At 46.1% G+C, this 24,624-nt stretch overlaps 1 protein-coding gene across 3 annotated transcripts in view; it reads left to right on the top strand.

Annotated features, from left to right (window-relative positions):
• ULK4 (unc-51 like kinase 4) overlaps positions 1 to 24,624 on the top strand; it is a 649,532-nt gene that overhangs the window by 205,894 nt on the left and 419,014 nt on the right. For all 3 annotated transcript variants that reach the window (XM_066584674.1, XM_066584676.1, XM_066584675.1), the window contains exon 20: positions 16,703 to 16,864. In XM_066584674.1, the coding sequence (XP_066440771.1) occupies positions 16,703 to 16,864 (162 nt within the window). The remainder of the gene's footprint in view (positions 1 to 16,702; positions 16,865 to 24,624) is intronic.

Genomic DNA, 24,624 nt, shown 5'->3' with positions numbered 1-24,624 from the left:
ATTGTATGTGCTGTTTTCTTATGAAGCTGGGGACTTTGTTTCTTTCCTACTTTCTATTCTATGTTTAATGCATTTACTGAGTTACTGGCTTAGCCTTGAATTGCACATTAGGCTTCCTGACCTCCATTCTGTATCTATTACTGCGTTTTGCATGTTTGTGTATTTTAATCCCAGTCCCATTTTATGCCCTAATGACCAACCAATTTTTCAGTTTTTCTTTTCATCGTTGCATTTCAAGAGCCATAACGTTTCAATCTTTCCATCAACATTGCTGTAAGAGGTCTTGTTTTTAGCAGCACAAGTTGTATTTTTTAATTCCATCATTTTGGGATGCATATAATATATAGCAGTGGTGGCGAACCCATGGCACGCGTGCCAGAGGCGGCACGCAGAGCCTTCCCTGCTGGCACGCGCCCCATCGGCTGCTCACCACTTGTGAATACCAGCAGGGGCCGCGGCTCCCCTGCCGGCATTCACAAACGGCACTGCTAGCCGCGCTGATCCCGGCACACACTGACTTCATTGTGCAGCTGGAATCCCTCTCCCCCTGCCCCGACGTCTCCTACTACTTGGTTCCGCCGGGAGGGGGCGGTGTCCAGCAGCGTGTGTGTCAGAATGTGTGCCGGGAGCATATTAACACTTTCTTCCCCATTTCTGCAGCAATCAGCAATTCCCAGCAACCTGATTGGTTGTTTCGTTTGGCTGATTACCAAACAACCAATCAGGTTGCTGGGAATTACCTATTGAGGCAGAAGTGGGGAAGAAAAAGTTAATATGCATGCCGGACCATGCTGACCAGAAGAGGAGCATCAGCTTCCAGTAGAAGGGTGAGGAGGAGGGGGTAAGTATGTGGGTCTTGGGAGGGGCACTGTGGGGTCACTACTGCACTGGGGGGCTGCTGGGGGGGTGTCATTATTGCACTGGGGGGCTGCTGGGGGGGTGTCACTATTGCACTGGGGGGACGCTGGGGGAGTGTCACTATTGCACTGGGGGGACGCTGGGGGAGTGTCACTATTGCACTGGGGGGACGCTGGGGGAGTGTCACTATTGCACTGGGGGGACGCTGGGGGAGTGTCACTATTGCACTGGGGGGCCGCTGGGGGGTGTCACTATTGCACTGGGGGGGGGGTGTCACTATTGCACTGGGGGGTGTCACTACTGCACTGGGGGGCCGCTGGGGGGTGTCACTACTGCACTGGGGGGCCGCTGGAGGGTGTCGCTACTGCACTGGGGGGCCGCTGGAGGGTGTCGCTACTGCACTGGGGGGCCGCTGGAGGGTGTCGCTACTGCACTGGGGGGCCGCTGGAGGGTGTTGCTACTGCACTGGGGGGTGTCGCTACTGCACTTGGGGGGCCGCTGTGGGGTGTCACTACTGCACTGGGGGGGCCGCTGTGGGGTGTCACTACTGCACTGGGGGGGCCGCTGTGGGGTGTCACTACTGCACTGGGGGGGCCGCTGTGGGGTGTCACTACTGCACTGGGGGGCCGCTGTGGGGTGTCATTGTTGCACTGGGGGGCCGCTGGGGGGTCCCTAATGCACTGGGGGCTGCTGGGGGGTGTCCCTAATGCACTGGGGGCTGCTGGGGGGTCACTATCATCGCTGTGGGGTGGGGGACACTATTACCGCTGGGGCCGCTGCGGGGTGGGGGTCACTATCACCTCTGGGGCCACTGTGGGGGTCACTATCACCGCTGGGGCCGCTGTGATGTGGGGGTCACTATTACTGCTGGGTGGGGGTCACTATTATCGCTTGGGGTGCTGGGGGGGGTCACTATTACCACTGGGGGGTGGGGGTCACTATTACTGCTGGGGCTGCTGTGTGGTGGGGATCACTATTATGGCTCTGGGGGGTCACTATTACCGCTGGGGCTATTGTGTGGTGGAGGTCACTATTATCGCTGTGGGGGGTCACTATTACCGCTGGGGCAGCTCTAGGGTGGGGGTCACTATTACCGCTGGGGCCGCTGTGGGGTGGGGGTCACTATTAACCCTGGGGCTATTGGGGAGTGTCACTATTACTGCTGGGGGGTGCGGGTCACTATTACCGCTGGGGCTGCTGTGTGGTCGGGGTCACTATTATCGCTGTGGGGGGTCACTATTACCGCTGGGGCCGCTGTGATGCGGGGGTCACTATTGCTGCTGGGGCTGCTGGGGGTGGGTCACTATTACCGCTGGGGTATGTTTACATGTGGCGGAAATGGGCAGGGCTGTTTCAAAATAGGGTGCAGATTTTGACTACTTTTTGGATGCGGACATGCTGCAGAATTTTCCACAGAAATTTCCGCTGAGGACGTTCTGCAGCATTTCCGCATCTAAAAGCAGTCAAAATCTGCATGCTGTCAATTTTGAAGCGGCCGGTCCTTTTTAGAACGACGGGGGTAAAATCATACGCCATGATAAGCCCCGCCCCCGACGTGTTGGCACTTTGTGATAAATAAGTGGGTTTTAGGTTGCGGTTTGGGCACTCGATCTATAAAAGGTTCGCCATCACTGATATATAGTATAACTTGTATTCATTTTTATGGGGATTTGTAAAAAAATATTCTGCCATTGTTTTTTGGATTTCATTATTATAGTTTTTGGTACGCAGAATAATAATCTGATTGTTCTCAGCAAGAAAAACAAAGTAATCGTGTAGATATGGTAACTTTTAATAGCTAACAAAAATACATGATGTTACAGCAAGCTTTTCAACCTACTCGGGCTTCTTCCTCAAGTTTATGGAATAGATCTGAAGAAACATGTATTTACATATACATACATACATACATACATACATACATACATACATACATACATACGAAAAGGCGCAGACATGGTGTGATTAATTTGCACTTTAAAAAATTCCAGAACAGAATGAGTAGAGGACTAAATACTTAATTAGTCCACTGGTAAGGGATGTGACAGTTTTATGGTCTCTGACTTAGTGTTAGAGGTCACCAGGCCAGCATGTTATCAGTGTTATAACATTATTCTCTGGGTCAGCATGATTCTGGTCATGCTACATTTCTCCAGTTTTATGTTTTATATAAGTTTTTCTATACTTAGGGGGGCTTCACACAAGCATGTTCATGTGCGTGCATACGCGCGCACAAAAACACGAGTCTATTATGACCACTGCATTCCCTATGGTGTGTTCACATGTCCGTGTTCTACAGGTGTGCGCCTGCAAAGATAGGACATGCGGGCACCATAGGGAATGCACGCATTGCCTTCAATGGAGCCGCGGCTGCTGCCGGCGGCCCTATTGAGGGCAATGGCCTGCCAAGACCCCTGAAGTGATTTTCAGGAAGACCTGTCCGCCGCTGCCGTGTTCCCCGCAGGGATGAAGAACACATCTCTTGCATGTGGCAGATGTTTTCTTCATCCCCACAGGGAATAAAGAATTCCCTGCTACACCTGTCACAGATGTGACAGATGCAGCAAAGGAATTCTTCATCCCCACAGGGAATAAAAAATTCCCTAGCACAGCTGTCATTTGGGATCCAGGATCCAGCTGCCGCACTCCTTAATTGTTTTTCAGGAAAGGGCTTTAAATATAAGCATAACACATACTCCCCTTTCTTCAGCTGCTGAGGCTCAGCCGCATACTCTCTGCACTGTCCCCGGCTCTGCACTGAAGTTCTTTCAGCAGCCAGGGAATTAAAATCCCTGCCTGCTGAAAGAGCTGCTTCTGATTAGCTGGGGCACTCAGCCAATCACAGGCAGCTCTCGCTGAATGAATGACAGGTGAGAGCTGCCTGTGATTGGCTGAGCGCCTCAGCCAATCAGAAGCAGCTCTTTCAGCAGCCAGGGATTTTACCTAAAAGAACTTCAGTGCAGAGCCAGGCACAGCGCAGAGAGGCCATGGCTGAGCCCCGGCAGCTGAAGAAAGAAGGGGATGTGGTTTTTTTTGTTTTGTTTTTTTACACTAGTTTGGCTTGTTTTCCAGGGAAAGGCTTTTATTTAAAGCCCTCCCCTGAAAAACAATTAAGGGGTGCCAGCAGCAGGATCCTCTAGCGCAGCTGTCATCTGTGACAGCGGTGGTAAGGAATTCTTTATTCCTCGTGGGGATGAAGAATTCCTTTGGTGCATCTGTCACATGTGCAGCAGGGAATTCTTTATTCCCCGCGGGGATGAAGAAAAGACCTGCCGCATGTGGCAAATGTGTTCTTCATCCCGGTGGGGGGACAGCAGCGGCGGACAGGTAAATATATAATTTATTTTTATTTATTTACACTAAAAGGGATGATTTTTCAGGGAAGAGCTTACGCTTAAAGCTCTTCCCTGAAAAATCACTTCACAGGTGTCGGCAGAGCATTGCCTTCAATGGAGATGCCAGCAGCAGCAGCCCCATTGGTAGCAGCTTCTATAATGCACTAACCTTCACACACGCGTGTTTTTGCGCGTACAGTGGTGCGCACCTATGTATCCACACACTTGTGTGAAGCCACCCTAAAACACTTTTTTCCCCTTTAGATGTACTTTTGTGCAGCCGCATTCTAAAAGCCGTAAAATTTTTATTTTTCCATTGACAGAGGTCTAGTTAGGCTTGTTTTTTTACGGATGAGCGCTGGTCTTCATTTACCCCATTTTTGGAAACTTATAAACTGTGGCTACATTTATTTATTCATTTTTTTTAATTTTTTAATTTTTCTTAGTGGCAAGATAAAATCTACAATTCTGCCATGATTTCTGTTTTATGTTCTGTTTACAGCGTACATGGTGTGATATAAATAGTATGTTCAATTAATTCTGTGGATCAGTACAATTATGTCTATACTAAATTTCTACAGCCTTTTTTCTTTTTGCATGTTTTTCACCCTGTATTTTTTTTTCTTTTGCCGCGTTCATAAACTCCTACCATTTTTCTTTTTCAGTCAGTAGTGCTGTGTGAGGGGCAGTTTTCGCATGACAAGATGTACTTTTTAATGGTACCATTTTTGATCCATCTTTTTAATTGGGTTCTATTCTTTTTTTGTAAGGTGGATGGGTAAAATTGGCTATTTTCTTTTGTATTTTTTCACAGCTTGTACTGTGTAGGAAAATTAATGTGCTAAAATTAATGTACATGTTTTTGTGTGTGTTGTTTTATACTAGAGAGGAAATGTGTGGTTTGGGGTTTTTAATTTTTTTCCTTTTTTTTGTCCCACCAGGGGACTTGAATTTCACTCTTTTTTCATTGCTCTTACAATACACTGTTATACTTCAGTGTAGCAGTGTATTATAAAGCCTATGAAGTTTAGACAGAGGCTGAGTTCTCATAAGGTACGCTACCTGGCACAGCCAGAGGCTTTGGCAATCCACAAAGACCCCACAATCACATTACAGGGGTCCAATGGCGCAGTTGCATTGATCTATCATTTCCCGACTGCCAGAGAAAGTGCCGGGCTGTCATCCGACAACTGGGCACCTGCTTCCTGTGCTAGGCTTGTTATGCAGCGCTGGAAAAATGTGTATGCATCAGAATAAGGCCCCTTATCGACCGCTGTCAAAAGGCATTTGGGAGGTCATTGAGGGGTTAATGTAAGTTTGGGCCTTTATGTTTTAGCAGGTAATTAAATCAATAAGATATTTGTGTAGTGTCCTCTTCAGCTGGATGTCAGTCACAGTTTGCACTACCTTTGTATTGCCAGAGCGGTATTTCCATGAGTTGGATGGTATCTATTCTTCATATTGTAATTAATTATATAGTGTTTACAGGCTACCATAATTAAGCTGCTCATACGCATACAATTCTGGTCAGCCAGAATTCATTCAATCAGTTGGCTGTGGAATGGTTCATACAAACTATCCCACTAGCAAAGTGCCAGAGTAAACTGACTGATGAGGTAAAAAGTTTTCAAAAAAGTGAACTTTAGCCAAAGTGGCAAATCATCTAGATTCGACCAATCAAGCCTCACGCTTGTATTTTCAGCTGGCCATAGTAAAAAGAAATCCAACCTGACAAATTACTTATTTGTTATGGTTCAAAAAGTATTTTATTAGCTGTGACAGACAATACAATAGGGTATCAATGCAGGGTTTGTCATTCAACAATCAAAACCTAACCACAAACTCTACTCCCTGATAATTCCGCCATCACCTATTGTCCCAGCCATTTTTATTTATTTATGAAAAATTGAAATCTAATATAACACAACGAACTGGGTTACAGTCCTCTGATGTAAATTGCTATAAATCCCTAGTCTGGGGGACTGGAAGGGTGTAGGTGTCTCCCGGGCCCTATAGCTAACCCGGGCGAACCCTAGGGGGGGGGGGGGGGAGGGGAGGGGAAGGGAGCAATGTAGGGATTTGGGGAAGTGGGTTAGGGAGTTGGGAGAGGGGGAGAGAAGAAAAAGAGAGAGTAGCGAAAAGAGAAGAGAGGGAGAAGAGAGAATTTGATGGAGATGCCCGTCCGGTCTATGACCACCTATATATAGATTTGTCAAAAATGCAAGATTCATTGTTTATGCTTGAGGGTGTTCTGAAGTGTTAGAGAGCAGCAACGCCACCACCCAACCACGTGTCTAGTCTGGGTGAGGCCCGAAACTGCAGCCACACTGCCCAGGTGTTGTAAAATTTAGAGTACCTCAGTTCGTCTTTGGCACAGAGTTCCTCCATTTGCTTTAGATTATCCATAGCTTCCAGCCACATCAATCGTGATGGGGGGGTTGTCGATTTCCACCTCCTGGGAATGATCTGTCTCATAGCCAGTAGGAAAAAGCGCAGTAAGGAGCCCTTTGCTCGTGACACTGACCCTGGGAGCATGGATAAGAGTGCCACCTCAGGGGTGAGGTTAAGCGGCTCTTTGCAAACAACTGTGTATAGAGCTTCCACCTCGCGCCACAGTGGTTGGATTTGTGCGCATGACCACCATAGGTGAACAAAGGTCCCCCGTACGCTGAGACACCTCCAACAGAGATCCGGATACTGGGGGTATATTCTGGCCAATCCTGCCGGGGTTCTGTACCATCGGGTCAGAATCTTATAATTAAGTTCCTGTAGTCTGCTGGAGACGCTTAATTTATGGGTCATTACATAAGCCTTTTCCCAGGACTCCGCCTGAAAATCTATTCCTAGTTCTTTCTCCCAGGCCAGTTCTAGGGTCCTATATCCCCCTGATGTGTCTTTCTCTAGAAGGGAGCTATATAGTGAGGAGATAGTCTGTGGGGTCACTGGTTTAGACATACATATCTTTTCAAAAGCAGTGATTGGTCTCCTCAGTTGTTGCTGGCAGCCCATAGACTTAACATAGTGGCATAGCTGTAGGTATTGGAACCATGCTCCGGCTGGGGGTCCTCTTCCCTCCAATATCTCCCGCAGGCTCTTTTGCCCTGTGTCCGTCAGAATGTCCTTTATCCTGGGGATTGGGTCTGTCATCCCGGCTGTCAGGGGTGTGCCCTTTAGGAAAGCCGGTAGTTCCGGGTTACCTACTAGTGGGGTGAGTGGACCCGGGGATGTAATCAGCCCAGACTTGATAGCTGGGCCAATCCAGGCACTGAGTAGGTTTTCAATGAAAGGCGAGAATCCCAGGTCTCTGTGTGTGTCCTTCCCCGGGATCCAAATGCACCCTCGCCCCCCGAAAAGCGCTGAGTCTTGCTCCGCCTCCACCCATCTTTTCTGGTCCCTACCGTGGAACAAGTCTAACACACATCTGGTCAAGGATGCCCTGTGATAAAGTGAGAAATTGGGGACTCCCATTCCTCCACTTGCTTTCGGGCCTGAAAGGGCCTTCCATCTGCGCCTAGGCCTGTGGTTACCCCAGATAAATCTCATAACTAATCTCCGTATCCGGGCCAAAAATGCGCCTGTTAATTTTATAGGGACTGTCTGAAAGACATACAAAAATTTGGGGAGGCAGTTCATTTTGATTGTATTTATTCTTCCGAACCAGGACAGCGGCAGAGACCTCCACCTATCCAAGTCCCTTTCAAGGGCTGTAAGCAGCGGGGTGTAGTTTTTTTCAAGAAGCTTATCGGGTTCCGCTGTTATGACTGTCCCTAGGTATCTGATCCCTTCCTCTCTCCATGTGAAGGGAAATACTAGTTGTAAAGATTCTTTCTCTCCTCTGGGCAAGGTTACATTTAATATTTCGGATTTATTAAGGTTTACTTTGAAGTTAGAGACTCCACTAAATACCTCAAACTCCTTTAAGATACAGGGGAGGGCTATTCTGGGGTTGGTGACGTAAATCAGCAGGTCGTCTGCATACAGAGCAACCTTATGCTCTGTCTGGCCCACCCTGACCCCCTGTATACTACAATTGGCTCTCAGGGCGCTTGCTAATGTCTCCATCACCAGTATGTAAAGGAAGGGAGACAGGGGACAACCTTGCCTAGTGCCATTGTTAATACTTATTGGCTGAGAAAGCTGTCCATTGACCCGTACCTTAGCTGTAGGGCCATGGTAGAGGGCTAGTACCTTACTCAAAAAGCGCGGGCCTATGCCCACCATCCGCAGGGCCGCCTCTAGAAACCTCCAGTCCACCCTATCAAAAGCCTTCTCGGCGTCCACGGACAGCAGGCACAGTGGGTCTCCCGAGCGATACGCCCCTGATACAATGGCCAATGTTCTAATTGTGTTGTCCCCCGCCTCCCTTCCGGGGACGAATCCCACCTGGTCCCTGTCTATCAGCGAGGGGACAAGAGGTCTAAGACGAGCCGCTAACATCCCAGAATAGATTTTGGTGTCTATATTTAGCAATGATATAGGCCTGTAGCTACCACAGGCAGAGGGGTCCTTTCCTGGTTTAGGGATGACTGTTATAATGGCCTGCAGGGCCTGTGGTGGGAAAAAGCATTCATGCGATATGGCATTGAAGGCGTCTAACATTATGGGGGCTAACGCTTCCCCGCAGATCTTAAAGAAACGTGGGGTAAAGCCATCGGGTCCAGGACTCTTTCCCACCTTGAGGGCCCGAATCCCATCGCTAAGTTCCTCAAGTGAGAAGTCCTCTTCTAGTGAGCGGCCATCGGTTTCAGGGATGATTTTGGGGCAGTTTTGTAGTAGATAGGTGTCCTGATCCTTTGCTATTTCTTCTGGGCTTTCTGTGCGGTCTTTCTGTAGGTTGTATAGTTTATGATAGAAAGAATGAAAACTATCTAGGATTTCCGTATTTGTATGTACTTGTACCCCTTTTTGTGACTGGATAGAAAATACGTAAGTCTGTGGGGCTCTTGGATTAAGAGCCCTAGCTAGCCCTCTGCTACACTTGTTCCCGTATTCATAAAAACTGCCCTTTGCCTTATCTCTCTGACATAGCAAGAGCAGGATTTGGCTGCGGACGTCTGATATCTCTGCCGCCCCCTGGTCCGAAGGTGCCGCTTTGTTGGATGACTCCAGGAGACCCAGTCTAGCGAGCAGACCCTCAAGTGTAGTACTTCTTTGTTTTTTGAGGCGTGCCCCATGGGATATAAAAATACCCCGCAGCACGCATTTAAGAGCCTCCCACTTAACTGGGGCTGGAGTATCGTCCAGTTGATGATTGGCTTTAAACTGCTCTATCGCTACCTGGATCTCCTGTAGGCAGACCGCGTCGTTCAGTAAATTATCATTGAGCCTCCAGTTGTTGCTTGTGTTGCCCCTCCGACCCCCCTCCAGGGACCCCCAGACCGGAGCATGGTCCGACCACAAAAACGCCCCTATTGAGCATCCCGGGCCCCTATCTAAAAGTCTATGCGAGAGGAATAGGTAGTCTATGCGGTGGTAGCTATTATGTGCCGAGGAGTGGTAACTATAGTCCCTGACCTTGGGATGTAGCACACGCCACATGTCTACTAACCGAAGATTTGTCAGTTCCCTCACTAGTCTGCGTGTTGCTGTGTGTGATATAGCGGACTTACCCTCCGATGAGTCGAGGCCAGGATTCAGTCCCAGGTTAAAATCGCCTCCCAGGATTATAGAAGACCCGTCAGCGAAGGACGCCAAAGCCCCCAGCATCCGGATCCCAAAGCGAACCTGCGCCTGATTTGGGAAGTAAACATTAGCGATTGTGAAAACCTCCGTACCCAGTTGTATTTTTATAAACAGAAAACGTCCTTCGGGGTCGATCTCTGAGGAGAGGAGTTTGTGCGGAAAATTTCTGTGGATGGCAATAGAAGTTCCTCCCACCTTTTTTTGCGGGTGTGGGCAGTGAAACCAGGTCGTGTAGTGGCGATGCTTGCATCTGGGGATGCTCCCCGCATGGAAGTGTGTTTCTTGTAATAGTACTATCATTATGCGTTGTTTGTGCAGATAGTCTAAAATTTGCCCCCTTTTGGCCGGTTTGTTTAGGCCCCTCACATTGAAGGTGCCGAATGTGAGGTTAGACATCATGTGAGTGTCGTATGGTGTCGTTCAGAGACCGAGCAGGCAAGAAGTGTAGGAAGGAAAGACAGCAGAGTGTAAAAGAGAAAGGGAAGTGGAAACTCAGGGGTAAGAAAGGGAGAAGAGGTAGTGAGCGGCCAAGACGGCCAGCGGTTGGTGAATCAGTAGAGCCAGCGATTCGCCAGAAGTTGCGTTCAAATGCGCAACTAGTCACCCAGTGGGGAGAGTGAGAGCACATCAAGGGTCAGGTGACACCCCCCGGCTACGACCACCCTCTAAAATTATCGAAACTCAAACTTAAGACCTCAAAAAGGTCTCTGTTACTGAACCCCGGACACCGACGTCCCGGTAAAATTATGCAAACTATAAACAATAGGCCCCCTCAGAACTGGGCCTCTTGGACGGAAAGGCCGAAACAGACGTTGCAGCCCTCAGCGGGACCCGTCCCCGCCCCCCCCCCCCTCCCCCGGCAAGTGGCCGGAGAAGGGGAGACGGCCGAGGACAGACCCCGCCACCCCACACGCAAAAGCGTCATGCAGGCACCCCAGCCTTCAGTATCCCCTGCACGGAGGGCACTCATATAAACTTTCATGGAGTAGGAGTCTCTGTTCATGTGGTGTGGCCCCCTCCTCGACGGTCCTCTCTTTGTCTTCTAGGGCGGGCTGTTTGCCACTGTTCCCGTGTGGTCTGCGTAAGCAAGCTAGGAGGCAGGGGCCACTCAGGGAGCGCGATCATTGGCAATTCGAAAGTTCCTAAGAATTTGGGCAGGTCGCCAAGAGAACGGAAAATCGCAGATCTGCCATCCTTTTTTGCTGACAGCGAGAATGGGAATCCCCAGCGATACTGGATCCCGTGATCTTTAAGTGCCGTCAGAAGAGGTCGCAAAGCCCTTCTCAGTTGTAGTGTGTGACGGGCTAAGTCCTGTAGTATAATTATGGGTTTGCCCTCGCATACTAGGAGGTCTGGCTGGTCTCTCGCTTTACGAAGTATAGTGTCCTTGTCCCGATAGAAATGGACCCTGCATATGACGTCTCTCGGACGATTTACATCAGTCGCTCTTGGGCCTAGCGCTCTATGGATCCTATCGAGTTCAATCGGGCGTTCAGGTGGTCTGTCCAAAATACGCATAAAGAGGGCTTGTGCCCACGGTTCTAGTCGGTTTCCTTCTATTTCCTCAGGAATACCTCTGATGCGCAGGTTATTCCTCCTGTTCCTATTCTCTAAATCGTCAAGGTGCATGGTAAGATTAGCGATCTGATCCGCCTGGGCCTGAATCGCCTGCTTATGTGATTCCAAAATGGCCACCGTCTCCTCCTGCACCTCCTCCACCTGGTGCAGCCTATGGCCAATTTGGTGTACCTCTGTATGGATTGACTCTAGAGCCTGCTTATTGGATGCTTCGAATTTAGAAAAGAGGGCGCTCAGTTCATCTCTTGTGGGGATCGCCATTATGTGGGCTTTCCAGCTATCCTCCCCTGCCTCATGTGGTGACAATGCCGGCAGCACCCTCCTTGCCTTCTTAGGGGTCGCTGTGGGGGAGTGTGTCTCGCTCCAGGGGGGACTACTACTCCTCTCAGGTGTCTGTCTCATATGTTCAGGAGGGAGGGGGTGTGAGGGGTGCTGGTGTGCAGCGCATCTGCTGCCTGTGGTACTCACAGGTGCCCTTCCATGGGCGCTGGAGAGGCTCATGGGGCTGCTCCTCCTGCTTTCCCCGTGGGCTGTGGGACTCTGTGATGGAGATCCTCTGTCAGCTGTGGTGCCGCTGGCTGCTTCAGCGGGGCTCCCCGCTCCCGGGTGAGCCGCCGGAGTCTCCTGCACGTGGCGCTCCGGCGCCATCTTTGATTTGCCGGCAGCTGAACGCGGAGTGCAGAGGTAGCGTTCCATCGCCCCTCCACTGCTGTCCTCCGCCGGCGCCTCTGTTCTTTCGGTCCTGCGCCTTCCCATGACCGCTGCTGGAGTTCCTGAGGTGGGTTTCGTCGGTGTCTGGGGTCTGATTACGGGTGGGTGCCGCGGGAGCTCTCAAGGCGGCTTCCTTATCCCTCCATGCGCTGGCCACGCCCCCTTACTTATTTGTTAGACAGTGGTCTGCCATTGGCCATCGTAAATGATTGTTCATGTATAATTTTTAAACACTGTAGGTCAAAATTGCCAAATTCTGCTATTTTGGATGACTTTTATCTTGTGTATGGGCAACCATTCAGCATTGACTGTGGTTGTGCACTTGTCGTACTAAATAAAGATTCGCACAACCACAATAAGAGTTGCCAACATCGGCCAGTTTTTGAGTTGACAGCTTTCAGGTAGCAGCTGGATATTTTTTTCCTATACTGGACAGAGTAAAAGAAACTGATAAATAAGTGAAAACATCAAAGAGGGTGACAAATATATCACAATGATGGTAGATTTACTGAGTACATATAAAGTGTTAGTAAATGAATTACAGTATGGCTGGATTCACATCTATGTTGGAACGTCCGGTCGGAGGTTCGATCACAGATCTGGCACAAAATACCAGAAGAAAAAGCGCTGCATTCTTCCTGGCATCTTTATAGTCAATGGGGTCCTTTCGGTATCTTCGGTTCCCTCATAAAACGGACACATTTGGCCATAGGATAGGGCATAGCTTGCTCACTGTTGAGCCCCCTGCTGATCTCAAGAACGGGTATCCCGTGTCTCCTATCCTTTTCCCTATTGGTTATTGCACTGCTCGCAGTGAGGAGAAGACTGAATAAAAAGTGTTCATTGTGCAATAGCACCAGGACTTCATCCACTTTCAATGGGACTGCCAAGCGGCACCTGCACAAGTATTTTGTCAGCCCCATTGAAATAAATGGAGCGCTGACCAGGCATTTGCAGCCAACGCTCCATTTAAAGTGATGTTACTACGGGGGCAGAAGCGACCCCACAGTGACAGGACGGATCAGGGGAGTCCCATTCTTGAGATCGGTGGGGATCTCAGCAGACCTTCACCGATCAATAAGTTATTCCCTATTCAGTGGATAGGAGATAACTTGAAACTCTAGTACAACCCCTTTAAGCGAAGTGTAGCCACCAGTAAAAACGTGAGCCGAACTACTAGACCATACAGACTCTCTACATGAAAAGATCTGGCTACTGAACGCTGTGGCTCTTGTAGAACCGCGGGTCGAGACACGTCGTGGTTAGCTGAAACTGTCCGCTAATAGGTAGAGAACAATAACTGCAAGTTCTTATCAGCTTTCCTTAGATTTGGATCTTGCATCCCAAAGTATAAATACCGCCTTGTGCCTTTATTTGGCGTTGTTTCTTCTGTGAAATAATTTCCTATTGGAGATCCTTTAAATAATGCGCCTTCAATCTCTTGTCACTATCAGATTTAATAAATGAACATGAATAATTTTGCCATCTCCATTGTTACAATAATTAGTTCCTATTCTGCTATTATCTGCAACTTCATAATGAACTACATATAATCATATTAGAAACTCCAAAAATTCCAGGTTTTAATTTGCTTTATATTGGTTTTGTGAAGTTTTTCCCTTACTTTGACTTATGCTAATAGCCTTGTTGTACTCGTCTAATTAATCTGCAGAGTGTTCTTCCCTTACAGTGTTTAGATTGGCTTGACTGAATCATACAATTAAATTGTGCATTTCCTCCATTTTATTTAATTGTACTGCCAATTATGCCAACTAATCAATAGATGTGTACAGTAAATGAAGAAGCGGTATATCCTCCCGCTCAGTAAATAATTCCGCTGGATAAGTAGGAATTGTTTTTTGCATCCACACAATACATTGTATATGATTATAATTCTTGGAACGTTATTGACTATTAAAAGCCAGGATGTTTTATGTATGAGAACTTTAACCCCTTAGTGGCGCAGCCTGTTCTGGCCTTGTGGACAGTGCCTGATTTTTCACTTCCGTAGTAATGGCCATGGAATGCCTTCAGTCTTTTCATGACACATTGTACTTTATGGTAGTGGTACATTTGGGTCAATATGTTGTGTGTAGAGATGAGCGAGCATACTCACTAAGGGCAATTACTCGAGCGAGCATTGTCCTTAGTGAGTACCTGCCCGCTCGGAAGAAAAGATTCGGGTGTCGGCGGGGAGCGGCGTGAGAAAGTGGGGGGAGGGGAGGGAACGGAGGGGAGATCTCTCTCTCCTTCGCTCCCCCCCCCCCCACTCTCCCCTGCTCACTCCCGAAACTCACCGCTCCCCCGCGCCGGCACCCGAATCTTTTCTTCCGAGCGGGTAGGTACTCGCTAAGGACAATACTCGCTCGAGTAATTGCCATTAGCAAGTATGCTCGCTCATCTGTGTGTGTGTGTGTGTGTATAATTAAACTAAATTTGCTGAAAAGTTCAAAAAATTACCAATTTTCAAAGTTTGAATTTTTCTGCTTGTAAGACCAATGACCGTACCACACAAAATAGTTAATAAAAAACATTTATCATGTCAACAGGTTTTCTTTTTTTATGATGTCAGAAAGACATACTTTTGTAGAAAATATTCAAAACCATTTTTTAAGGGGCCAGTTTAGTTGTGAGAAGCCCCCACAACTTACACCATTTAAAAAACTGCACTTCTTCATATTTGCAGAAGCTTTGAGGTTCCAAGACATAAGAAAAAATCCTCTAAGGACCTATGTTAGAAACTAGACAACTCTAGGGATTCATAAAGGAGTGCAGTGACTGTTTTGACCCCTCAGGTGTTTTCGAATTCTACTTTGAAATTGAATGATCACAATTTTATCCAAAACATTTAGGTTTGACCCCAAGTTTTTTCATTTTCACTAGGGGTAATAGGAGAAAAAGCCCCCCCATATGTGAACGTAAACTGTTTGGGTACATGGCGGAGCTCAGAAGGGAAGAAGCTACTGTCCTGCTGAGCCTTACCTGTATAGTGCATAAGGAAGGGTTAAAACATAAACTTTTATGAAGTAGTTTATAAAATTGGCTTATGACTACATAAAGCATTAAAAACAAGAAGCATATTCTGTCTGTTCTGTTATTGATATCCCTTTAATTAAGTAGGTGAGGATAAGCAATCTGCCTGAGAGAATATATAGTAGTGAAATGCCTAAATCCCTAATAGCACGGGATACGGATCATCCCATTATGTGTGGCTGCAGTTCACATTACAATTACAGGTACATTAAGAGCGATTAAATCTTCACAAAACCGCCGTTCTTGCTTTTTTCATTGAAATGAAGGGATGGATGGCAGCTGCTATAACCAGTAATAAAGAGCAAATGTTTGACTGCAGAATAACCAATCTGCCATTCCAGACTAATGCCTATCTGCAGAAGAGGAATATGCTCCAGTCATTCTATGTGCTGCCTAAACTGTGGCAGGATTTATTAGAATATACTGCAACACTGAAGTATTGCTGCATATAGTACAAATCATCAAACAATTGCAAGTTCAAGCTAATGGGACTTAAAAAAGAAAAAATAATTATTTTTAAATTCTTGCATAAAATTAAAAGTTTGAATAGAAAAACCTTTTCTTTAGTTTATAATGTAGAAAAAAAATCCAAACAAAAACCCCAAGCAGACATTTGGTATCCCCATGACTCTGATCTACTAAAAGAACACATTATAACTCCTGCACAAAAACAAAAAAACTGTATAAACTTGGTAGCACCATAATCAGACTGACACACAGAATAGTTAAACATCATGTATGCCGTAAAACAACCCCCTCAATAAAAAAAATGGGCGCAATTCTGTTTTTTGTGTACATTTTACCCCACTTAAAATTTTTAAAAAAGATTCTCCATACATTATTTGACAAATTAAATGGTACCATTAAAAATACCACAAATTCTGCAACAAGCAAGCCCTCGTGTGTCTATTTAGATGGAAAAATAAAAAAAAAGTTGTGATTTTCTTTAACCGGAAAAACAAAAACAAAACAAAAAAAGAGAATGGCTGTTTACTCAAGAGGTTAAAGAAGGAGTTAAAGGGAATCTGTAACCTACTTTTAGCCCTATAGGGTAAGTCCAGGGATGTGTTATATTTATACTCCCTGTCGGTCCTTCCTGGTGTCAGCGCCAAAAGCCAGCGCTCCTTTGACCGGCGCCGCCCATGCTAATTTTATAATGGGAGGACTACTTAGCAGTGTCGTTCAAAGCATTGAGTGCAGGCGTCAAGTGCTGATAGTGGTGGAAAGACTGGGAAGGCAAGTACCTTACATCCCTTACATCACCTGACTCAGTGGCTCACCTACTTTAAGCCCATAACCCTGGCTTATGGCTAAATGTAGGTGACAGTCTCTTTAAGAAAGAAAGAAAAAAACACCTGAAGAATAGCAACATTCGGGTAACTGCAGTAAAGTCTGCGGAACCCTCAGGAACATTCATGTGCTGGTGGGAATATTTGCCCTGCATTTGAAAGCTAAAAGCCTTTAATATAACACCTAATTTGTGTGGTTTTTTTTGTTTTTTATAGGAGGAACCTATAATTCATCATATGACTGCAAAAATTATTGAAAATGTCTGCACAACAGTAACTGCACATGTCCAGGGCTTCCTCAATGCAGAGATTGGACCTGCACTCTGGTATTTGTTCACGCACTCAACTGTTGATTCTCTTAGGATAACTGCCATATCGGTATGTATATTCTTCTAATAAGGACATTATCAATATTTCCATCCCAATTTCATTCATACACAGATGGAAACAGTCAGGGCCATTATACTTTACATCCTGCACCAAATGTAAGGGTGGATTCAGACGAGCGTGTTTATATTCGCTCAATTGTGTACACAAAACCGCGTGTCTATTAGAACCATTGGTTCGCTATGCTGTGTTCACATGTCTGTGTTTTACAGGCGTGTAAACGCAGACACCTGTAAGATAGGACATGCATGCACCATAGGTCTGGGGTGCATTTAAATATTTCCCGCGGGGAGTCCCCTTGTCACTAAACACTGTGACAGCTGTGGCAGAGGATCGCAATGTTTGCCCATTGCTTTCAATGGGACTAGCGCTTCTGCAGTCCAATTAAAAGTGGTGGCTGCTGGCAAGCCCTGCAGCAATTTTTGGGGAAGGGCTTAAATGTAAGCCTTTCCCTGAAATTCATCCAGAAAATGTGTTATAAATAAAAAAATATATATACTCACCTCTCCTCAACTGCCGGGGCTCAGGTGCGTCCGGCCTGTCTTCTCCATTCACCCTGACTCTGTTTTAGCAGGCGGGGATTTTAAATCCCCGCCTGCTGAAAGGGCTGTAACTGATTTGCTGAGTGCTCAGCCAATCACAGGCAGCACTCAGCCATTCATTGAATGACAGCTGAGTGCAGCCTGTGATTGGGCACAGCACTCAGCCAATCAATAAACTGTGCTTGGCTATTCATAGAAATCAGCTATTACCTCTGGCTATTTTCAATGGGAGGAGGCGGAACTAAGCTCTGCCCCCTCCCATGGCTGGCTGCAGGGAGGGGGTGGGAACTTAGCTCCGCCCCCCTTACATTGCAAACAGACGGAGGGTAGGAGAGAAGAGATGAGCCAGTGAGGGAAGGGGGAGACAGCTTAGCAGAGCTAAACTGTCTCCCCACACCCAAAGGCATTGCGGCCCTGTTGTATATGCGCTAGGCCGTCTGGGCGCACAAATATTAGATTTGTGCGCCCGTTCATGCGTTTTTACAGTGTCGACAGGCACACGTAAAAATGCCTACGGCCATGTGAAAGAGGCCTAATGGACACTGGCAAGGACAATTAGGTGATTTTAATGATTAACTAATGATTACAAGTAACATGTATCTACAACTTAAGACACATATGAATAAGTTAGCTATTGTTGATTGTGACTTACTGTCGAAAATGAGAAAGATGGAAAAATACCTCTACAGCGCCATCTATTGGTAAGGGTATTTTTCCATCTTTATATACCTAAATTTCCCAGAGGAGCTGGCATGGCCTTATAAGTCTCCTTACTCATCATTTAGGTGTCCCCGCACCCCCTTTGGGTGCTCTCCTAGGGAAGAGACTATATTATTCCCTGACCCACTCACCTCCTAGGTGTCTCCACACACTTTTGGGGTGCTCTCCTTAAGGAGACACAGCACCGCAAGTAAAGTGCATAAGTGCATTCCTGCATAGACAGAACCACCTACACCCTGTTGGCTTAAATTGCAATATGGCACTTGCTCAAATACAAAGAAAATGCCAAAAGCCAATGGTCCACCTGTTGTGTCTGGTAAATGCAGATACCGTAATTGTACATGATCAAAGAGATTCTTAAACAGAGATTCACATCGCAGTAAGTTATCCCCTGTGCTGTGGACCTGTCACCCACAGATCTTGAGAATGCAGTCCCAGGCTCGAACTGACCCCCCGGGGGGCCAATGAATCCCCTTGAGGCGAATGTGAGCCCCTCCCAAAGTGCAAGTGTCAACAGCGCATGCATTATGTACTGCTGTATCTCTGATGGACGTTCTGTCAGCGCTGGTGGTAGTGGAGGAGAGGAGGCCCCGTCTCTTAGCAGACCTGACTGACTGCTTTTTATCATAGCCATAGCACTCTCTACTGTGCCTGTTGTGAATCAGACCAGACAGAAGAGGGAAGGAGGCTGCAGCAAACCCTGTGTAGTGACCCGAAAGGTCCACTCAGGACACAAGGCCCAGGCAGAGGAGTTGGGAGGGTAAATCTGTCACTTGTCACGGCAGCACTTACCAGACTCCTTCCCGTAGCAATACACGCGACCTCACTTTAAGTACCACTAGGCCTCTTCCTGACACCCCTAGGATAGGGATGGCCAATAAACATTCAACAGGATTTGTAGGTTGTTATGGTGACGCCACTGTTTACTTATTACTGGAATAAGACTTCGGCAGTAATAAGCAGAGTCCACACACTGTATAATAATTAAGTACCTCATTCCATGGACACGGTCAGGGCCTGGCAAAACTTTACTGTACAGAAGTGGAACACTTTACAGAAGTACAACTATTCACCAATGCTGGCAACACTGGGGAAGAAGGTCTGGGAGGAACTCAGAATGATGCTCGCCCTACAGTACTGAATACTTGTATGGAACCACTCCTGGAAGGGGGAGATGCTCAGGATGACACCGGCCTGACAGTCCTTGTTATCTGTCCGGGACCGCTTCTGGAAGGGGGAAAGGACAGGCTCTCCACAGATATACTCTTGTCACAGTACCTCTGCACGGGGATCAGGTTGTTCTATCGCTCACTTTCTCTCTGCTCCTCAGTGGTCCCTGGCATAGCAGGCTTTAGGGAACCACTCCTCTTCCTACATTATTCACTACATGGGAGTTGATGGTACCCCCATGTGCCTGACACTCAGAAAAACACTCACTGATGGACTCCTGGACTCTAATGGACTCACTTCTCACTACTGACTGTTTGTCCTCCTTCTTTTTAATCTCCTCTCCACACTTAAATCACTCACACTTATAACCTCTAGCATAGCACATGACATGAGTTGGATGCATTCACAGGCATATCCCAGCTTCATGCAGACATTAACTCTTAACTCTGTTATAGCAGAGTCGCAGGGTCTTAGCAGACCCTGATCAGCTATGTTACTGACTGATGTCACTAAAGGGGGGATGTTTTTCCCCGTAACTTGGGTTCCTATGGATGCCCCACCTGCAGTGGAAAAGTGTTAAATTTAGAAAAGAAAAAAAAAGGTAGTTACAAAAATAAGTAAAAGAAAATTACAGAATAATTAAAAATATATACATAAAAAAGAAAATGACCCAAAGCCGACACCAACCAAAACTGTCGTCATATGCGTAATCCAAAACCATACATATATATCAAAAGAACCAAAACAAAATGAGGAACTCCTTTCCATACTTTATTTAAGCGTAATTCTACTAATTAAAAAAAAAACTATAAATAACAAAAAAAACCCCTTTTTTTTTTTTGTTTGTTTTAGCTTTTTACACCCTAATAAAACTAAAAAGTGGAAAGAAAAGTCAGTGCAAAAGATATGAAAACATAGCCCTGTATGTTGCTGAGAAAAAAATGCTGCAAAAATAATTTTAGTAGCTGAAGGAAAAAATAGGAGAGTAAAACCGCCACCTGGGTTAAATCCCTAAAACTGTCTGGTCCTTTAGAACCGAAACACTCTGGTCCCTAAAGGGTTAAACTCAATGAGGTGTATACTTTGTACTTAGCAGAAAAAAAAAATATTTTTATGAAAAGTAAAGGACCTTAGGAATGAAATCTGGTAGCTTAAAGTTACAGGTCAGCAGCCTGAGGTTACCCTAAAGAAGTTTGGACTTCTGCCAAGTCTTGAGGACTATACTGCAGGAGCAGAAACTTGTAGGGGTACTTTATTAATGGAATCTCTCACTAATGTGGCTACAGGCTTTAGGCCACATCCGCGTGGATGATTTTCTCGCATGATTTTGTCGAAATGCGACAGTGCTACAAATTGCATATATGCAGAGCCCATGCTTTCCTATGGGTTCTTCCACACGAGCGATGTTTTATAGCCTACCACATTGCAAGACTACAAAATCGCAGCATGTTCTATACAGCCGCAGTTTGCCTTTTTTTTTTCTTTTTTTTTTTAAGCCCGTTTCCCTATGGAGCCTTCCTATGTGTTGCATCGCATCGCAGTTTTCACGTGATGCAACTTTTACAGTAGAAAATCCTACTGTAAAAGCCCTAAGGGATACATCACCTCTCCGGCACTGTCATCTCCCCGTGCATCTCCTCTGAAGCTCCCCAGCAGTTGCTTGAAGTTCTCCTGCAGAGCTTCCTGGTCAGGACTTTGAAAATCCCCCCCCCTCCATGAAGCTCTGCCAGGGATTGGTTCCCGAGCGTGCGGCTCAGCCAATCAGAACCAGCGCTCGAAAACCAATCACAGCCATTCAATGAATCAATGAATGGCTGTGATTAGTTCATCAACCCGCAGCTCTAATTGGCTGAGCCATGACGCTCATGAATCAATCACAGCCAGCTCTTCCTGGAGTCGGAGATTTTGAACTTGCGATCCAGGAAGGGCTGGCAAAAGACTGAACGACGAGTGCCGGGGATCTTCAGGGAAGCAGACGTGCCAGAGATGACAGCACCTCTTAGGTAATGTTTTTTTTTAGTCTTTTTTTTATTTTTTACTGCAGCTAGGGCTTATTTTCGGGGTATGGCTTATATCTCAACCCCCCACAGTTCAACCCCCTTTGTAGCAACACGTGCTATTTTGTAGCGACACAAAATCGTGTTATCGCCTTGAGAACACGCAGCAATATCGCACGGACCACCGGTACGATATTGCTGTGATTTTTGCGCGTCCATATTGTGTCGCCCCTGTGGATCAACTCTAAGGCCTATAACTTCGAATGCTCCTATCTCAGCCGAGAAATAAGATATTAAAAGATGTTTCAAAATTTCTAATGATTTTTTTACTATTAAATATCCTTTTTTTCCCCCTAATTTCCCTTTTTTAAACTTTTTCTGGGCAAACAAATCAAGGTGGCAAAGTTATAAAGTTCACGTTTATCCGACACGGCCCTGAAGTTCTTCACATGTACCTAAATTAGATAATGAAGACGCCCCGGTGCAGAAAGCCTGACAATGTAGAAATTATTTAGTACCGGTGTAATTAATATAGGAACTATAAAGTGACAGCTTCTCCTTCACGTTTCATAATGTATCAGAATTGGAGATAATAGTTTCATAATTTCCCTATTCATAGAAGACTTTTTACCCATGGAAATATTGAAAGACTCTGGAGGAAAACTCTTCCTGAAAAGCTAATTACCTTTTTACAATGGTATTAAAAATACCGAAGAAACGTTAACTTATAGAATAAAGACAGTGTCATTTTCAGGGTCAGCTACATGGAAAATCTCTGAATTAGGTGACAGTGGATTCAGATAATTAATTTAGGGAAAAAAGGGTAAAATACTTAAAAGTGAAGCTCCAGTTTGAGGATACTTTAAATATTAAGACATTGTATAATTACAGCAGGCCTTGTAAAACTCAGGCCGGGCTCACACGGCCGTATCGTAATGTGGGGTGTAAAAATCGCAGCATTTCAGCAGCATATACGAGGGGGTGCTGATAAGTCTTTGGCTTTACCCAGAAAGAAACGAGATAGGAAACTTTACATTTATTCCACATCCTCCCCACTGATGCCAACAGACCTCTTACATCGGTATTCTAAGTTCTGTAAGCCTTGCAAAAAGAAGGATTTCGGTTGTGCCTCAAACCAGTCATCCATAGCAGCCATGGCATCAGAGATGGTGTGACATTTGGTACCCTTGAAGGGTTTCTTCAGGTTTGGAAACAGATGATAGTCGGAGGGAGCTAGATCTGGTGAATAAGGTGGGTGGTCAACCAGCTGGAAGCCTAGCTCCACCAGGTTTGCCGATGTCGCTTGTGCAGTGTGAGCGGAGGTGTTGTCTTGGAAGAACAAGATTCCTTTGGACAGCTTGCCGCACCTTTTAGCCTTCAGAGCTGCCTTCAATTGGTCCAAAAGGTCAATGTTTACCTTGCATTGATAGTGGAACCATTGTGAAGGTCGTCCACTAGCAACACGCCCTCCTTATCCCAGAACACAGACGCCATCAACTTAGTGGCTGAACTTCTTTAGGCGAGGAAAACCACTGTACCTCCACTCTTCTGACTGCTCCTTGGTTTCAGGGTCATACAAATAAATCCAGGTCTCCTCCATAGTGACCAGTCGATCCAGGAAGTTCTTATCAGTCAGGAAACGCTGACAAATGGACCGGGAAGTTTTCACTCGCATGCTTTTCTGATCTGATGTCAGACATTTGGGGACCCACTTTGCAGATAGCTTCTTCATGGATAATGACACAAACACGTTCACGAGGAAATCCCCATGATGTCTGCTATTCCTGCAGCTGAAATTGGCCGATTCTCCAGTATGGGGTTGTGCAGAGCATCGACGATCTCCGGAACAACAACCTCTCTCGGTCGTCCAGGACGTTCCTCATCATTGGTGCTGAAGTGGCCTGTTTTAAATTTGGCAACCCAGTTCTTAACTGTAGAATATGAAGGGCATTGATCCCCCAATGTCTGCCACATATCACCATGAATATCCTTCGCGGACTTTCCTTGCAGAAACAAGAATTTTATCACTTCTCTGCTCTCATTTGCTGTGACTATCGCCTTAGACTCTGCCATTTTGTTTCCCTCCTGCCTAGATCACTGTCGCCATAAGCTACAAACACAACATTTTGAAAACATGTATTAGACACATAAGGCTTTCATGTGATGTAACATTCGTTACCATAGAAACAAAAAAGAACAAAAGGCCAAAGACTTATCAGCACCCACTCGTAGAACTGCATTTTTCTGGCTTATTCCTGCATATGTACATGTCTCCTAGCAACATGTGTAAAGAACACTGCATATACACAATGTAATTGCATATGCTCCGCGTTTCGAATGCACCCATAGAGAACAATAGGGCTCTTTGCGCGTAACGTGGTAAAATACAACATGCCACATCTTTTTTACGCACATAAGATACACAATAACTGTACACAAGTGTGAGTGAAGCAGTGAAAATCAATGTTGTTTAATTTACGCCACTTACCGCGTATTATGCAATATGCAATGCTATAATGACCACATGAGCCCGGCCTCAGTCCACAGAATACAAGCCTTTCTGCCAAGGGTGAATGCAGGAAAATGCCACTGATTTTGTGAGGGGAACGATTCCAAAATATCATTGTGTTTGGAAATTACTTATAATGCAGTTTTATAATCCTAGACCCACTTGTAAAACTACTCCACACTTAACCCTTAAGTGTTTTACAAGCTCCTGTATCTCTTCTACATATCCTAGTAGTCCAGATGAGTGACCTTGTTGAGTAGATGCACTAATCCTGTCTAAAGGCCAGTTTACATGGGCATAAGCACATTTTGACCCCAAATCACTTACCCCTGTGTGCTTCGCCTGCTCCGGCTTTTGTGTGTCAAATACACTGCATATTTGTGCATTAAAAAAGAATGCACTTGTATTTACGCACACCCATTGGATTTAATGGGCTTCCACAATGCATAATACACACTAAGAGAGGACACCACATGAAAAAATATGCTCATGTGAACAAATCCTTTGAAATCAATGGGCTTCATTAACTGTATATTATGTGTGCAAAAATTTAGACTGTCTAAACTTAAGCTAAAAAATCTGAAAAGTGCTCCACATTTTTGATTAGTTTGGCACATCTGAAGATAAACCCCAGTTTTGAGAGGTCGGTTCACCGAGGGGAGGATGACATGGTGGCCGCCATCTCCTCAGGGACGCCAGTGCTTATTAGGATAGGCATGAGTTATCTCCAGTACTGAAGATCAGCCTGTGGAAGAGAAGTCAGTGGCCTGAGATGTAGCCGGCCTGGAGTAGACCTCAACGACAACTGCCGCA

Source organism: Eleutherodactylus coqui, chromosome 12 (assembly GCF_035609145.1).
Source record: "Eleutherodactylus coqui strain aEleCoq1 chromosome 12, aEleCoq1.hap1, whole genome shotgun sequence".
Classification (NCBI taxonomy): Eukaryota; Metazoa; Chordata; class Amphibia; order Anura; family Eleutherodactylidae; genus Eleutherodactylus; species Eleutherodactylus coqui.
The sequence above is the reverse complement of the archived record's forward strand: the minus strand, read 5'-3'. Positions and strand labels throughout refer to the sequence as shown.